Source organism: Arvicola amphibius, chromosome 1 (genome assembly GCF_903992535.2).
Source record: "Arvicola amphibius chromosome 1, mArvAmp1.2, whole genome shotgun sequence".
Classification (NCBI taxonomy): domain Eukaryota; kingdom Metazoa; phylum Chordata; class Mammalia; order Rodentia; family Cricetidae; genus Arvicola; species Arvicola amphibius.
This window is the reverse complement of record NC_052047.1, coordinates 141,109,216-141,125,878: the sequence shown is the minus strand read 5'-3', so window position 1 is coordinate 141,125,878 and position 16,663 is coordinate 141,109,216. Positions and strand designations below refer to the sequence as shown.

General features: G+C 51.6%; 1 protein-coding gene across 18 annotated transcripts in view; it reads right to left on the bottom strand.

The window, feature by feature from the left end:
- The window catches only part of Jakmip3 (Janus kinase and microtubule interacting protein 3), a 57,970-nt gene that overhangs the window by 6,671 nt on the left and 34,636 nt on the right, over nucleotides 1–16,663 (bottom strand). For 3 of the 18 annotated variants that reach the window (XM_038341831.1, XM_042055265.1, XM_042055268.1), the window contains 13 exons: nucleotides 16,385–16,504; nucleotides 15,313–15,459; nucleotides 14,580–14,711; nucleotides 12,798–12,833; nucleotides 12,054–12,113; nucleotides 9,887–10,015; nucleotides 8,485–8,613; nucleotides 7,723–7,806; nucleotides 6,447–6,509; nucleotides 4,621–4,719; nucleotides 3,309–3,407; nucleotides 3,175–3,228; nucleotides 57–122 (listed from right to left, as the gene is read on the bottom strand). In XM_038341831.1, the coding sequence (XP_038197759.1) occupies nucleotides 57–122; nucleotides 3,175–3,228; nucleotides 3,309–3,407; nucleotides 4,621–4,719; nucleotides 6,447–6,509; nucleotides 7,723–7,806; nucleotides 8,485–8,613; nucleotides 9,887–10,015; nucleotides 12,054–12,113; nucleotides 12,798–12,833; nucleotides 14,580–14,711; nucleotides 15,313–15,459; nucleotides 16,385–16,504 (1,218 nt within the window). Of the gene's footprint in view, nucleotides 1–56; nucleotides 123–3,168; nucleotides 3,229–3,308; nucleotides 3,408–4,620; nucleotides 4,720–6,446; nucleotides 6,510–7,722; nucleotides 7,807–8,484; nucleotides 8,614–9,886; nucleotides 10,016–12,053; nucleotides 12,114–12,797; nucleotides 12,834–14,579; nucleotides 14,760–15,312; nucleotides 15,460–16,384; nucleotides 16,505–16,663 lie in introns of all 18 variants that reach the window. The other 15 variants (XM_038341823.1, XM_042055264.1, XM_038341840.1 and 12 more) reach the window with 13 other exon arrangements.

Genomic DNA, 16,663 nt, shown 5'->3' with positions numbered 1-16,663 from the left:
AGTATCTATCTATAGGAGCCTCTCCCGCTCTGAGACATCCACAGAGTCCCTGTTACCTTTTCTGCCAGGGTCAGGACTGTCCTGGCTTGAATGACAACCACTTGTTCCTCATTGGTCAGATTCTGGGTGCAAAAGCAGAACACAGAGTCAGTGTCAGAGGAAGGTGTGGGGTGAATGGGGGTGGTGAATGGACATGGGGCTGGGGCTATAGCTAAAAGATATTTTTACTCAATCACCCTTCTACATCTCTGGGGTACTATCCACATCACCTCTCACTGTCAGACCATCGAAGCAAGAGGCACGGCCAGCTCAGGCTGGCACAGGGGAGCTTCCCTCTAGCCCTAGAACCCGACCAAGTCACACAGGAGCTAGCCCTTCCCTCCTAGAAGATGAGCTCCCTAAAGGCAGGTAGTTCCTTCTTCCCTCAGCCTCCAAGTCAGGATGGGGTTCCTCACAAGTGAGTACTCTGGCAGGCGGGGAGGCAGGGGACTGCACTGCCTGGGATGGGCACAGTGGGGGCCTCATCTCCCAGGGCTGGACCACAGTGCTCTTTATCCTTGCTCTTAGCCCTCCCATGACCCTTCATCCTACCGTTCCTCATCCTCCCTCCTACTCTCCTTCATTCCTCCTGTTCTAGAAGCCCCTCACCCGCAAAAGGCAGAGCTGCATGGCCACAACTCTGTCTGCTGGCTAGGACGATGAACACCGGGAGGTTGAACAAAGTAGCTTCAAGGCGATGGAAGGGATCTACTTGGATGCATCAAAGCGGAATGAAGTGCTCTTGGGGTCATTTTTTGTATGCAGTCTGATCCTCTGACCCCTGGAGGTTGTTCCCTAATGCCCAGCTTTGTCAGAACACTGTTCAGTCAGTCTACAGCCCTCTCTTTTCCAGGTGACAACAAGGTAACCACAGCAGCTTGAGCTGCACCACCTGCAATGAAGGATGGGCCTCTGATCTGGCCCCACTGGTTTCTCTCCTCTGCCCCAGTATCCTGGCCCCTGGGGAACCAGAGGCAGGCAGGAAATGTCTGGTGACGGCAGCCATGACATTCATGTATTCTAACTATGAAGGTGACAGTCACTTGGTTCCTCACCAGCAGGGCCACCAAATGCTTCCAGACAGAACTCACAAGCTCAGGCATCTCACAGTACATTGCTGCATTGTGATAAGTACAGTCAGAACTTGGCCCATTGGCAGGAACTGCCAGGGTCTCCTACATGTAAGACCTGGCCATATTCTCTCCGATTGTCACCCTTCTCTGCCTGTGTGGTAAGAGTGATCTCGGAGGCTGTATGATGACCCTAGGGCAATCAAGCTACTGGCACTCTTAAGAGAAGCTACTTGGTCAAGGAAGGACCCTGACACAGAATTGGCTGGGGCTATCACCAAAGCCACTAAATCAGCTTAGTAAACTTCTGAGGCTTCAATTTCTCTAGCTATGCAACAGAAGTTAGCATCCACAACAGAACTTACACCTAAGTCTAGACCTCAGGGCACAATGCACCACAGCTATCCTTGTTATTGAATGGTACCTCACCATCTTTGATATAAAGGAACCACCAAGAGTGGTTAAGGGGTGGACATGGAACTTCCTGAAGGTGCTTCCCCTTGCTCTGCTCCTCACTGCTTCCCAGGAAATGAGAAGATAAAGAGAAAGGCCCCTGTCAATGCCAAAGCTAATGGGGGGCAGGGGCAGAGATCAGCAAGTATGTGATAATGCACGGAGGATAGATAGGTAAGTGGATGCAGGATGGGTTAATGGAGGGAAGAAGAGAGAAGGTGGAGGAAGGGAGGGATGGGATACTGATGGAGGATGGATGAATAGAATTAAGCTGGCTGGGTGGATGGGTGGATAGGTGGGTGGATGGATGGGTGGGTGGATGGGTGGGTGGATGGATGGGTGACAAATGGTTAACAGGATAGAAGGATGGACAAAAGGTGGGTGGGTGGTGTATTGTAGACACAAGATAGATGATAGATTGATATGTTGTAGAATACTATTTTAACTTGTATTGTTTTGCTTATGCACTGGAACATTTGTTTAATGATGCAAAGATGTGTTTGATTAAATAAAATTCACCTGTGGTCAGGTGGTTACAGCAGCAACTAGCTGACAGGAAGTGGTAGGAGGAGCCAGGTGGAGAAGAGTTTTTTGTTTGGTTGGTTTGTTTTGTTTTGGCTTGTTTTTTAGAGACAGGAAGCTTTTTGGAACCTGTCCTGGAACTCACCATGTAAATCAGGCTAGTCTTGAGATCTGCCTGCCTCTGCCTCCTGAATGCTTGGATTAAAGGCGTGCACCACCAACACCCAGCAGAGAAGGGTTTTTAAGAAGGAGTGAGGAGAGGAGGTGAGCTACTTGCCATTCACCCTCTCTGAAGAGCAAAATTCCACCTCAAACTTTGAATCTTGAATTCTTTAGAGGGACAGAGATTTAGTTAAGTTCCCTTCATAGCTTTGAAAGAGTTGGTGCCTGAGTGAACAGAAGCCTGAAGCCCTTGCAGCCTAATCACTGCTGACAGCTGTGGATTAAAAGGCAGCAACAATTTAAAGAAGAGAACACCACTGGTAGGCAAGGAACTGGAGGGTAGATGGCAGGCAAAGGGTGGCTGGAGAGACTGCGGATGAAAGAGGGGAAGATATCTGTACGTATGTATAGAGTGTGGACGGAGGCGGAAGGATGGGCTGAAGGAAGAAGGCAAGGAAGAGTAGTGGAGGGAGCTGCCTTGACTCTGTACACTTGACGATTAGGAGTCTTTTGAGGAGTGTGCTGCAGAAATTGGAACTGTTCTCCTAATGCGATTTGGAGATTACCTATGGACTCTGCTTCTACCTCCAGATCACAAAATTGAGAATCCTAATAATCCTGGGTTGCCTACAAGCAAGGCTCCCCCAGACCAATGCCCTGTGGTCACAGAAGAGCTATGATCCAAAGAGAGTCCAGAAACTAAGTACATGTGACTGAGCCCCAAAGGTATAGCCACAATGAGCCAAGATCAGATTTTCCCAAATGCAGTGGGCCCTTCTGAGGGGGCTCTTCACCTCAGGAAAGGTTTCTGTTCAAGGTGGCCTAGATGGGACTGGGGTGGGCTTCCGGGGCCCCTGGGCCTGAGGGCTGGGCTGGGGTGGTCAGCATGAAGAGGCATGCACAAGTCAGGAGAGCGACATACACTTACGGCGTTATCCCCCAAGATATCCAGCTTCTTCATCAGCTCCGTGACCAGGATGTCCTAGGATGCAGACAGAGGGACAGGGCCGTCTGTGAGTGGCAGCTTGGTGGGCCAGGCAAGGTGAAGGAGGGGAGACTTACCGTTACACCTTCGGCCTCACAGTACACCTGCAGGGGGCTCTTCCCATCCACGAATGGCGTATGGTGGAAGTTGATGGCCGGTGACTTCCTCTCCCTCTCCTGAGACAAAGAGCAGAAGGCTGGGCATGGCAGTAGTGGGGCTGTTCTCACCCTATCTCCTCCCTCCCTGGTGCTGAGCTGGTGCACACTGACCGAGACCACCCTCTGGGGAGGCAAGGTGATGTTTCCCCCCGAACTCAGCTCTGGGGGAGTCCTTGGGCAGAAACCTCCACAGACTTGCCCAGGAGATTGTCCCTGTGTGCTTGCTGCCCCAGGTGGTAGGAGGCTGGCTCTATGGAGCCTTGGCCATGTGGCCTACTGGTACCCATCCCAGGGTTCTTCACTTGCTCATTCATCCCCAAGTCCCAGGGGTCGTGAAGAGGCTTAGAGGACAGATGTCAGGTAGAGTCATTCACAGGACTGGCAAAATGAGCACTGGAGGAGACCATTGATGGGGTTCATCACCCTTGTACAGAGGATGACACAGGAGCCCAGGACTCATAAAGGACAGCCAGTCAGCTTCACAGCCCTCCAAGGACCCAGAAAGTGGATGGGTGTTTGGACTTTGTGCAGAGTTCCCCAGGCTTTCCCCCACTGGACTGAGATGGAGGACGCAGGGCTGTGTGGGAATGTCCATCAAGGGCACACCTGTGTAATAACTTCCTCTCACCGTAGTGAGCAACACTGCCCATCTGTCCTCACAGCGAAAGGTGGCATAGTGACATGACCCCCCGCCTAACCCAGCCTGACCTCCCAAGGATCTTTGCCTCTTCTCCTCCGTAGGTCATAACAGAGGGCACAGGCCAGAGACAGCAGGGCAAAGTTGAAGGGCACCTGACCCCTGTATGGTACCTCTCCTCCACCAAGAGGCTTCTACAGACTAGAATGAATGTCTGCTGGGCTGCACCAGGACCTGGCCACTGTCCCCGCCACTGGTCACCTCAGCGTAGCTGCAGCCACCACGCTTTGCTGAGGTCATAGGTCTGGACCCATAGAGCCCCGGGCCTTTTGTTTGCTTTCCTTTCCCTTTACAGTGCTAGGTTCTTGCTTGCCACCTCTCACCCCTACCCCAAGTGACCTCACTCTATATCTCTGCCCCATCCTTCCTCGGAGGGATACAGCTGACCCCAACCTGGTCTCTTCTCTTTCCCAGGTGGCCTTTGGGATTTTGTTCATCCTAAGAGCTGAGAGGTTTGAGAAGAGGATCCCAGCTCATGGCTCTGTGGCCTGCCAGCTTGTGTGTCCCTCCCCCTAGCCCCATAGCCTTCCCTACCTCAAGCTCCAGGATCCTGAATTCCAGCAGTTCATTCTGGTCCTTTGCATCCTGGACCTCATGTTTCAGCCGGGCCTCCTCCGTCTCCATTTGTTTTATCTGAAGAATAGGAAGTGGATAAGGTGAGAAGGAGTATGATTCCTTCAGAGAACGCGTAGACCAGCTTTCTGGACAGCTGCTCGGTTCTGTGAGAACAGGGCCCTTGCCCTGTACGACGATACTGCCCAGAGAACTACTCCGCAGAGACAGAGATGGAAGCTATGAGGACAAGGGGTCCCCTGTGCGGTTCCTGGAGCTCAGGCTGGTCCACGGCCCAGGGGAGGAATGAATGGGTGTGCGGTTGCCTGACTACATTCTAGATTTGATGCGGGTAACTCAGGAGTGTTTAGATACCACCAGTAATGAATTAACCTGACATAGGGTTCTGCCTTCCTGAGTGTGAACACACAGAGGCTGGTATATAGCTCAGTGTTGAGCGGCAGGGCACATGCCTAGCGTGCACAAGGATCCGGGTTTGATCACTGGCATCACAAACCAAAAGCAAAGGCTAACACATGCCACCATGGTTCACATCCTCAGCAGCTCCATACACGCAGGATGCCCGCTGAGGAGGAGACAGCTATAGCCATCTCTCCCAGCACTGAACTCAGAGATGCCTAAGCCTGGTCTAATATTCAGGATGCTCGAGCAGCAAGGTGGATCCTTCTACAGCACTCGTTCTCGTCCTAAACATTCAGGAGCTTAGAAGTACCTGCAGGGCCCTGTTGGGACACTGTGCTCATCAAATTCAGAGGAGAGCACAGGTATGTGTGTGTGTGCACGTGTGTGCTCACACGTGTGTGTGATATGCCATCTACATGTGTGCATACAGATGCCAGACGACACAGAGCAGCTCCCTCAACCACTCTCCACTTTGTTTTTTGAGACAGAGCTTTAAATTTTGAACTCACTGATTCAGCTGACCGACAAGCCCCAGAGTCCCTCCCAGGATTGAGAATATAGACACACACTGTTCCACCTAGCTTTACATGAGTGCTGGGATCCAAACTCAAGTCCTCAAGCTGCTCGGCAAACGCTTTCCTTACTGTCATCTCTTTAGCTCCCTGGAGAGCATGCATTTTCAAATGGGCATCAGCATCCGGGTGTGCTCACAGGTGTTTAAGTGTGGGTGTGCATGAGTGTTAGTGTGTACCACAAATGGAAGTCACAGCTCTCCTATCTAGGCTCACCTTGGGAAAGGTGTGTTTGTACCAGGTAACCCCTAAGATCTACAAAGAGTAGCATGGCTCTTCTCCCCTGTTTTAATTAGATAAAACATTATAGCCAATAAAGTCACAGTCAGGGAAATGAACTTTTTTTTTTTAATCTCTTGTTACCAGAGACCAAGAGAACCCATAGCTGAAGATACTATTAGGTACTGCCCTACTTGAGGGGCACAGTCAGGAACAAAAGTCCAGCTTCACCTGGGGACTCTCAAGCAGGCTGTACTCTGAGGACAATCAATCGCATGGTGAACATTGCTAGAAGTTTCCTGATCCACATGGCTTCTGACCAGGGTGTTTCCAGCGATTTCTCCAGCCATCCTTACCCATCAGCACAGAGAATTACCACAGTGGCTGCAGACACAGCTCTGTTGGACCTGGGAAAGGCAGCTCTGGTTTCCTCTTCCAGGAAGTAGGCTGCCTTGGGCTGCTACAGGGCGAACCACAGAAAGGCCTGGAACTCGTGCCCAAGTCTACCACCAGCCCACAAAGTCTACCACATACTCCACAAGCACAAAGGCGTCTTGCCAATGCATGCACACACAGCTGGGAGGCAGGGCATACCTTTTCTACAAGCTCTTGGTTCCTTCGGTACAGCGCTTGCTTCTCCTCAATCCACTTCATATCCTTGAAAATGAAATTGAAATGCAGGTGTGAATACCCTGCAGGAGAACACTGCAGGGCTACAGGAAACACATATAGATATGTAGACAGACAGACACACACACAACACATGCAGACACACATTTTCACACACATAAGTCCTATAAAAACACAAAACTAGAAACCACAATATACAAACAAAAGTCCTGTAAGGTAAAAAAAATTAAAGAAAAAATACATTATAAAAAAAAGCATTATAAGATCAAAACCCTTCAACAATACCATTGTCTTTGCTTTGTGTTGACCATCAACTGCTGGACATTCAACCTGTCCTTAAGAGTGGTTTGTATGCCCAATGAAACTATTGGAGAAAACTAATTTTTCTTTGCAAATGGTTATCAATTGGAGACAGCTTCTGGGTTAGGGGTGGGGGCTTGGGACATTGTGTTCTCTTCCATGGTCACTTTTCTTCTTTTAACATCAACAACAGAATAGCAGCCGCCTGGGATACGACCCAGCTGTGATGACTGGGCCAGGACCACTTCTTGGTCTGAGAAGGCTGCACATGTATGGTCTGAACACCAGTGATAAAGCTTACATGCATCGTGGCCAGGGAAGTGCAGGTGAGTGGGTTCTGTGTGTCAAGAGACAACAGGTTCCACAGCACTGAATTCTGGGATGCTGATCATGGAGTGTCTTCCTGCCTGTCCAACTAGCTGTTAGCATTTGGGGTTGGACCGTACCAAGGGAGCATGGCCACTGGGGAGAGATCCCTCCATGGGATTGAAGATTCTGGCAATGGTGTTCTGGTATGAGAAGGAGTGATAGCACCTTGAGCCGTTTGATTCCAGGGGATGATGGGTGCCCAGAAACACAGGTCAGGGGCTAAGGCAGGAGCAGCTGGGGACTTTTGCCTCTGATGTCTATGGTGAGGGTACATAGGACCTGAAGTTCTGCCCTGGCTCAGAGGGAATGGTGGAGAAGCCAAGGAGATGCCTTGTTCCCTGGATAGGCAGATTCTTGCTTCACTTACAGTTTGCTAGGGCATTCCTTCTGGATACTAGAAACTTCCACATACTATGCCTGCTCAGCTTTGCAGAGTGAAGTGAATAATTCCTTTACTGGTATGTGTTCACCCTCTCTATCCTTCTTGAACAGGAAACTTGGAAACCACTGAGGGCCATGCCTCTCCCAGGAACCCCCAGTACAAATAGAGGATACTAACCCCATAACTCACCTGCCCCTGCTCAGCCAGTGCCTTTTCCAGGTCTTCCACCCGGGTCTGTGCTCTCTGGATTTCTGCTTGCAGCTGCTCACGGGTCTGTAAGAAAGGAGGAAGAATACATCAAATTTTCTCTAACAGCCCAGACAGACAGACCAACAGGCAGACATACTCAGAGAGGCAGACTGCAGAGCACTCTGCCTCAGCCCGCTTAATTGATGGAGTCGTGCGGCGTTGCCAAAACCCTAAGTTGCAGAATTGCTTCTTGCCCTGCAGGGCAGATAGGGAGAGTGTGGCCAACCAGGACCAAGACCTCACAGCTTTCTGCTCAGGAGAGCCCCACCATGCCACAACCTGTCTCCCTACTCACTGCACCAGCCACAGTTCTAAGGCAGCTGCCCCTGGAAAGCAGTGAGGAGGATCCCCTCTCCTGAGTTCCTCCCTGAGACTTGGTGCCCTCACTGCCTCCAGTGCCGCCCCCCACCCCCGCCCAGCCGTGGTGGTCAGGGTGGCCTGGATGCTGCTGAGTGATGGGACACATCCAGAGAAGCAGAACTGCCACCATCCACGCCAGTTCCATCTCTAGTTCAAACTGACCCAGCCTCAGGTTCCATAGCCCTGGCTTTAACGGCTTTAGTGCTAACACCCAGAACCCAGTGACTGTGGGATAGAAGAGGCTTAGCTCAAAAGTTTGAGCAAGTGGAGTGTCCCGGTAGGGGACAAGCGGGGAGGAGCTGAGTGGGAGCCCGGACGTCGCAGAGTAGAAGTCATTTAGACCTTAACTTCTCGCTCTGCATCCAGTGTCCCGCCGACTTGTTCCTGCAGCAAGGCATAAGCTCGCTGCAATGCCTGGTACTCCATGGTCAGCTGCCGGAACCTCAGCTCCGTCTCTTCCTTGGCCATACCCTAGGGAAGCGCATGGGCACCACACAGGCACCACATGTGCAAAGAGAGGTATGACATTAACCTGGGCGCCACATGGCAGCGCCCCTAAACAGTTGGGCTCTACTTTTCCCAGCGAGGTACTATGACTAGTCTAAGAAGCATGCCAGAGGGATTCTGTAGCCTATGGGGAGGGGTACTACTTGGGACCCAAGACTGCTCAGAGGGGGCTTTTCCTGGGTGGCTGAACTGGCTGTGATGAAGTCAGGATAAGCCTCATTGGTTGGTAGCCAGTGACCAGGGGCTCTGTTGGAACTCCTATTTGCCCTGACCCCGACGGCTCTTTATGACAGATGATCCGCCCCCCCCCCCCCCGCCCCGCTACAACTCTGCTGGCAGAAATGTGTCATGAGAAGTACACTGAGCTTGGGAAAGGTACAGCCTACCCCCAGGTCTATGCCAAGATCGCTGACCTCTGGCTCACCCCTGGGTATGTACTGCTAGCTACAATGTCACCTGCTGCCACAGCTAGAGAGCAAATGCAAGTGGGTCGGCTGTCACCTTGAGCAGGCTGTATCTAGGAGTGACAGAGTCCATCTTCCCACCCTGTCCCCCACCTAAGGCTGATGGGAGTGGATGTGTTATGATCGCTTAGATTTCTAAGGAAGTCCAAATCCTTTAGGCCACATTCCAGAGTCTACCAGGGAAGGCCATGCATAACAACCTTGCCACTGGACCCGGTCAAGACTGTGAACAACAATTCCTGTCCACAGAGGCTGGCCACCCTAGAGCGGTCCCTACAAGGATAAATCCTGATTTTCAGGTCTGGGAGTTGAGATGGTTTGCTGGACTTGAGGTAGCCATCATTCTGGCTAGAGGGGCTAGCCAGCTAGGACAGCTAGCTGTTTGTTTTCATACACGAAATGGTTCTGCTCTATGCACTGAGGCTCTGGTGTGCCCTGATGGGTGCTGGCCTCTTGCTTGGAGGTTCAAACTTTCCTTTTAAGAGAGTGAAGAATCCTCCGCAACCCTATAAAAAGGGCTCAAGCTGCATGGAGGGCAGAAGTATGACCAGACACTGGAGGCAAGGAGTAGCCCTCAGCAGCCACACACTCAAGCAGTGCAAATGATGTTCCTCACTGTGCTAACAGGAGGACCGCCAGGGGTGGGCCAGGAGATCCAAAGGGAGCAGCCTTCACGTGAGAGCTCCACCCTATCCCTTGCCCACCTGACTAAGTGCTTCACTGACCCCCCAAGGGCTGGCTAGTCAGAGAACTCTGTAGGAGACCCAAGTTACCTCTTCCAGGTCATCTTCGGGGGTGCATGGGGTCTGGTCTGTCCTGTCGGTTTGATAAGAAATGGAAGAGCCATCGGATTCCAAGGAAGCTTCTTCATCATAGCCAAAGAAGGTCTCCACAACAACCGGCTTCTGACCCAAATGCAATGCATTAGTGCAAACCCAACAATGCATTAGTGCAAACCCAGGCCAGGCATGGCTGGCAGCCCTAGGCCTTCTTCTGCCTCTTCTTCCTGTTGCCCTGGTATGGGGGTCACAGGTGAGTAGCTGTTCCCCATCTCCAATGCAATTCACTCCCTTCTATGTTTTGCTGCTGTCCTTCAAGAAACACTGGGACTGGTTTCCTACAGGCCAATGTGAAGGTCTGGGCATTATTAGCCAGCTTGGTTATCCTGGAGGAAGGATGATAGAGGGTAGATGGGGAAGTGGACCATGGTCCCTGGATAAGCAGTTCCTGGATGTGACTTCCGTACCTGTTGAACTCATACAGGGTAGACAGTGAGTTCCACGTGGCTGGGCACTCACTATTGCGGCCACATGTCTGTTGTACTTTCACAAGTATCTATCCTTGACAGATTGGACTAGAAACCAAGCAAAGCCGGGTCTGTTACCAGATAGTTTGAGAAGCTCTTCCTTCAAAATCCTTAGCTTTGTTCATCTGGGCTTTAGGAGTATTCCAAGGTCCAGGAGGCTTACATGTTCTTTTGGCCACATTCAGGGTCCCCTGCTTCCTTAACTGATTCTGAAGTAGTGGTTGGCCACTGTGGCCTTGGGTCTCTCTGCTGGTCCCTCTTCCAGAGCTTTCCAGGAAAGCTTGAATCCGGGACTAGGAACTCCAGGTGTCTCCAGTCTCCATTTTCTAGCCCTTTGGCTGTGTCCCTTCCCAAGTACCCACAACTCACACCTTCCTCCTGCCTAGCAGCCAGCGGTCTGGGCTTTCCTCCAGAGAGCTGACCACTACCCCACCTTTCTAGTTGAACGACCCCCAAACACTTGCTTAGCCGAGTCCTGCCCTTTCAGAAGAAGGATTTCTCTGTACCCCAACTTTTTTTCTGTACCCCAGTCTTTCCCGGGCTTCTCCATAGGGATGTACAGAAAACAAGCAAGACAAATGAAGACCAACTTGAGGCAGTTTCATCAGACCTCAGCCCCTCTGATCTCTGATTACTAAACACGCGCCGCAGGCCACCGGGGCTCTCCCTGTCACTGTCCTTCTCTGACCTTCACTCTCGTCCACTCCACCTCCCTCTTGGCTTCAGCTCCCGCTGTCCCACTCTGCCAGTGCTGCAAGAGCACCTGTGCTGACGACCCACCAGCCCCCTGCTGTCCAGCTTTTCACCGGCCAGTGGTCAGCGCTCACCACACCCTGGTGTCTGCTCCTGGCCCCAGGTCTCCTAGCCTCCAGGCCTTTGGAGCCTGACCCCCCTTCTTCTGAACACTGAGACTAGAGTAGGGATGTCCTGGTGGAACAGGTCCCAGGTGTGTCCAATGGCCCGACTGTTGAACTCAGCTGGCTGTGCACACCGCCGGGTGCACGCTGACCACTGGCCTGGTGAACTCGCCAATCGTCAGCTCAGGGAAACAGTCTGACTGCCTGTCTTCGCAACTGTGAGACCGCCTGTCCACTCCTCAGTCAGAGCCTGAGTTTCTGTCTCACATTTTACCTGAATGATCGGCATTTCTGACACTGGACTTAACACTGCTCTGGAGTTTGAGCTGTAGAGACAGCCAGGGCCTCTTTATAACCCACTGAGTCTGTCAGTGCTGTCTGTGAATGGGGAGAGGGATGGGGGAGGAGCTGGAGGGGGGAGCAAGGGGGTTGATACGATCAAAATACATTGCATAAATGTATGAAATTCTCAAAGAATCAATGAAAATTCTAAAACTAGCCAGGGCCACAAACAAAACAACACAAAACCACTGGAACACACTTCCGACTATGATCCCGCAACCCTCAGATAAACAGGGTCCTTCTCTCCGAGCTAGGTTGCCTGATCTCTGTCGGCAAAATTTAAAAGGATAAATAGAAGCCTTGTTTTGAGTCCCACATGAGTTATTTCAGGCTAATGCTTTTCCATGAAATTTTCATGTGCAAAGGAAGAGCTTCACTCCCCTTATACAGGTCTTAGATGCTTGCGTTTTATGCCCAAGCCCTCCCCTCTTTTACCTTGGGGAGTTTCGCCATTTTCTTTCTTTGTTTCCGATACCGCAACAGCTTATCACGTTCCTGCAAAAGCCAGGTGGAGAGATCTGTTTGAGTAGCTGAACGGCTGTCTGGCAAAGTACCTAGGCCTAGGTTTGCATCACATCTTTGCAGGTGGTGCTGGGCATGAAGACTTGTTAAGGAGATCGTACACACCAGCCATCCTCTGGCAGCCTGAGGCAAGCAAGCCCCCATGTAGGTGGGCCCTGGGCTTCTGAAAAACTGGACATTCGAGGAAGACGGGCGGTCTAGGCCCCTTTTGTTCATAAAGGGGTCCTTACTTATGGAGAAGTAGTTCCTGAGACACCTAGAGACCAGTGCCTGCTTCCCTGTTGGGACGTTACCCTGAGACTTTGTGTTTTCACTGTCGTGAGGGTGAAGAGGCCAACACAATCTTTCACGTTAGTTGGGAGAAACTAGTAGGGAGGGGTGGCAAAGGTGGCCTCTTGGTTCTGGCCTTTAGGGAGTACATAGAAAAATCATTGGAGCTGGTGCTGTATCACCTGGGGCACTGTTCCTATATGACCCAAGAACTGGCTCCCAGGTACTACTGTGTGCTTTGGTCAGGGAGTGTTATGATAAATCCATTCAAGACTGCTACAATCTTCTATCTAGACTACAAAGGGCCATGGGCACAGAATGGGTCCATGCAGCTACATGGGGCAAGGGGAACGTGCAGCAAGCAAGGCGGTGCCAGCCAGTACTTACCAACACACTCTTCACATAGCCTGCTGTCTCCAGGGTCTAGGGGAAGAGAACACGATGTCACACAGTGAACAGGGAAGACCTTGCTCTACAGAGGCCAGAGAGAATGGCCCCTGGGGATCTCTAAACTCTAACCTCAGAGTTAAATGGCTGGTAGAGGCCTAAGGGCCACACGCTCACTCCCCTGAGGGATGTTTGGGCCCTAACACTCTTTCTTCTCATTTCCTGAGGGCTATTTTCTAAAGATTTCCAGAACCTTCCAGAATACCAGGAGTCTTTGTTCACAGTGGATATCCTGTTACTCCTGCAGAGCCGGAGAAAGAGGCCCTTCAGAAACTGCCACGATATGTACCTGTAGGCAACCAGGAGTTCAACCTTCCCCTATTTCTCTCATCAATCATTGTTGAGACTGAATGAGAAAAGAACTCAGGTCCTCAGCAGGACCAGCAAAGTGAGGCCTCGGTGAGAGCACCCTCAGTCTGGGGAGTCAGGGGAGGGATCTCCCTGTGTAGTTTCATGGGGGTAGGTTTGGTCCTTACAAGATAGACCAGAGACAGAAATCGGTGCCACTGTTCTACTGCTGCCTTCCAAAGGACACAGAGTGACTAGAGGTAGCTCATTGTGAAATAGCCTCGTGCTGGACTCAATCAGGACCCCGGCAGGAAGCAGAAGGAACTCTTAAGATAGGGTGGAGGGTTTCGTGAAGCGCTCCTTACACACCCATGCTGGGATGTGGGGGCTGGCACAGGGACAGAGAAATGGAACCACTGGTGTGGTAGCCCCCCAAAGCTGTCCCCTGCTCTATCCACTAAACCTGTGCATGGAACCGGGTTTCCAGATAGGGTCTTTGAAGGTGTCATTAAGCAAAGATGCTGTGATGAGGCCGTACTAGAATAGTAGGGGTCCTGAACCCAGTGGGAAGGGTCCTACAGGAAACAGAAGAGGAGGAAGCCATGGTGGTGTTGAGTGGAAAAGACAGGCCACAGCAGGGAACGCTGGAGTCCACAGGGCTGCTCAGGGGAAGAAGTGGTCTCAGCCAGAGTGCATGCATCGGGTACAGCCACCTGCTCTTTGATTTTGGACTCGTGTCCCTGGCCTCCCAAACCTAGAGTGAATGGATGGAGTGTTCTTAAGCTTCCTGGCTAGCATGGCTTGTTAGCAACATGGGTGGTGCTGCTGGCCTTGGGCCCTGAGGTCCCCAGTTTTAGGGGACTCAAAGGCAGAAAACTGTTTAAAGAAGGTCACCTTAAGTAGTCACGTGATGGGGGCATCTGAGGAGACGCCACCAATGCATCACTGCTCCCCCTTGCCCTCAGTTCTACCCTAGAGAGATGAGGCAGGGGGCACAGAGAGTAAAGGATATGCAGCAGACGGGGGTGTGGCAACAGAGGTCTGGGGGCTATGGGTGAGGGTGCAGACAGAGGGCATGGGAGCAGAGGGCATGCGGTCGAGCAGGGGTACAGCTCTAGAGGGGTGCAGTGTCAGGGGAGCATAGTGGGTGTACCTGATAGCAGAGGGACATGGTGCCAGAGGGCACAGGGGAGAGGGGGGCTTGGCTCCAGAGAGCACATAGCAACAGGGGCACAGCTCCAGAGGGCACAGGAAGTATGGGGCGTGGCTCCAGAGGGCACATAACAACAGGGGCACAGCTCCAGAGGGCACAGGGAAGTATGGGGCGTGGCTCCAGAGGGCACATAGCAACAGGGGCACAGCTCCAGAGGGCACAGGAAGTATGGGACGTGGCTCCCAAGGGCACAGGGCAGCAGAGGGGTGTAGCACGTTCACCTTGGAAAGTTCATCAATGAGGTTCTGCTGCTCCACAATCTGGAGCTTCAGGAAGTCGATCTCTCTCTCATCTTGACTTTGATCAAGGTCATTTAAGGAGCTGGGTCTCCGGATGATTCCGGCTTTCTGCCTCTGAAACACCAAGCATGGTGGGTAAGAATGAAGGACTTCCCTACCAGCCTGAGTAACAGTTCCAGTTTCCTTGGTGTGGGCAAGGACTGTTTGGCTTGGGCTTGGAGCAGCGTGCCCCAGAGCACTGGGGAAACCCAGGCCTATATCTTGGTCATGCATCAGGGCCCAGACAGCTTCCCAGATAGCCCAGACACACCACCTCAACTATCTGTGTTTTTCCGTCAGGTCAGGATCTGAGGAGATGGGCTATTTGACTGGAAGGGTAATGTCACGCCTCTGTGACATCCTATTGAGTCACTTAACCTAACCTGCCTCATGGCCTCTGGGACTTCCAGGGCATGAAGGAACAGACAGACAGCACTAACCACTCTGCAGTCTGGCTTAGTGGCAGAAACAAGAGTGCAGTTTACCCTGACTGGCTTGGAGCTCCCCAGCAGGCCTGGAAGTCCTGTCTCGCTATACACAGGATCTCTTGCTACTGTGTGCACAGGACTTTCAGGGCTCTTTGCTGCTTGCCCGAGCCTCTGGTGTTAGAGGAGGACATGAGACACTGCCTAGCTCTGCCCAGACGGCTGTTTCTGCAGACCTAGCAGGTGCTTACCATTTCTATGTTCTCCTGAGTAACAAATTTCAACTTGCTTTCTATGCGCCGCAGAGTGTGAGACAAGTCTTCGTTCTTCCGAGTCAGACGCTTGTTTTTATCCAGCAACGGCTTGTACTGACTTTCAGCTTCTCTCAGCCGCTTTAGCTGAAACAATATTTATTACATAACGTGAGCTTTTACATGACATAGAAAGACAGCGCACTGACCAGTCAGAGCGCCATGCCTTGGAGGGCTCGGGGCAGGACACATGGAGATGTTGAGGGTCCCCAAGCTACAGGTGTGTACAGTTCATTGTATAAAGTGGCATGGTAGTTTCCTGGAGACTACCACAGTCCTGGTGTGCTGGACACTGCAGGGTTGTTTATAATAATCCAGTTACAGAGTAAATATAGTTAGTTCATAGATAGTATTGTTTGGGAAACAAAGCAGAGAGAGAGAGAGAGAGAGAGAGAGAGAGAGAGAGAGAGAGAGAGAGAGAGAGAGAGAGAGAGAGAGAGTTATTGTGCAGGATGAATGCAATTTTTGAAAAGTATTTTTGATCCATGGCTGGATTCACGGATACATACAAAACCTCTAGGTGTGGAGCCTGTCAGTACGTAACTGTACATGCAGTATATATACACGAGGGTTTCTATGGATACAGAACCTAGAGGTATAGCATCTTTAGATTCAGAACCTGTAGGTGCAGAGCTTACAGGTACAGAGTGCAAAAATGGAAAGCTGGGCTCAAGCTGCAGGTAGAGTCCCACCGCTCCCTGCCCACTCCACACCCAGGTGAGCCAGGGTATCTCAAGGGTGGAACTCAGCTCACCTGGAGATGGAGAGAAAGGTGAAGACCAGCAGGGCAGGGCCAATACTCTGCTTACCAGTAAGTAAGTGGGGGTGCGATATGGCCCACCACATGTTTTTGTTATGAAGCTTTATTGTAGCATGACCAAGAAGCCTTGAGGAAAGCCTGTCCCTGATACCATCACTCCTCATTTTCATAAGGAATCTTATGGATACTTCCACCTTGCCCCGGACTGCAGCCCTAGCCTACGGAATACAAAGCCCCCTACCAGCCACTCACCAGCTCATTTCTTTCTTCGGACAGCAAGGCGTTGCGGTCTTCCAGTTTACGAATGATGGCGCTTAACTCAGCGATTTTAAGTTGGAAGCGCCTGGCATCCTTTTCGTCCAACTGCTGTTCCTAAAACAAAAATCAACTGCAAATAACTGGTCCTAGGTGCAAACCTTGGCAATCCCCACCCCAGCTGGAGACCAACGCGCTTCTGCCTTGGCTTCCCAATGGCTGCCGCAGGGCCCTCCTGGCAGAGGCACTTAGCCCCAGAGCTCATGCACTCACTGA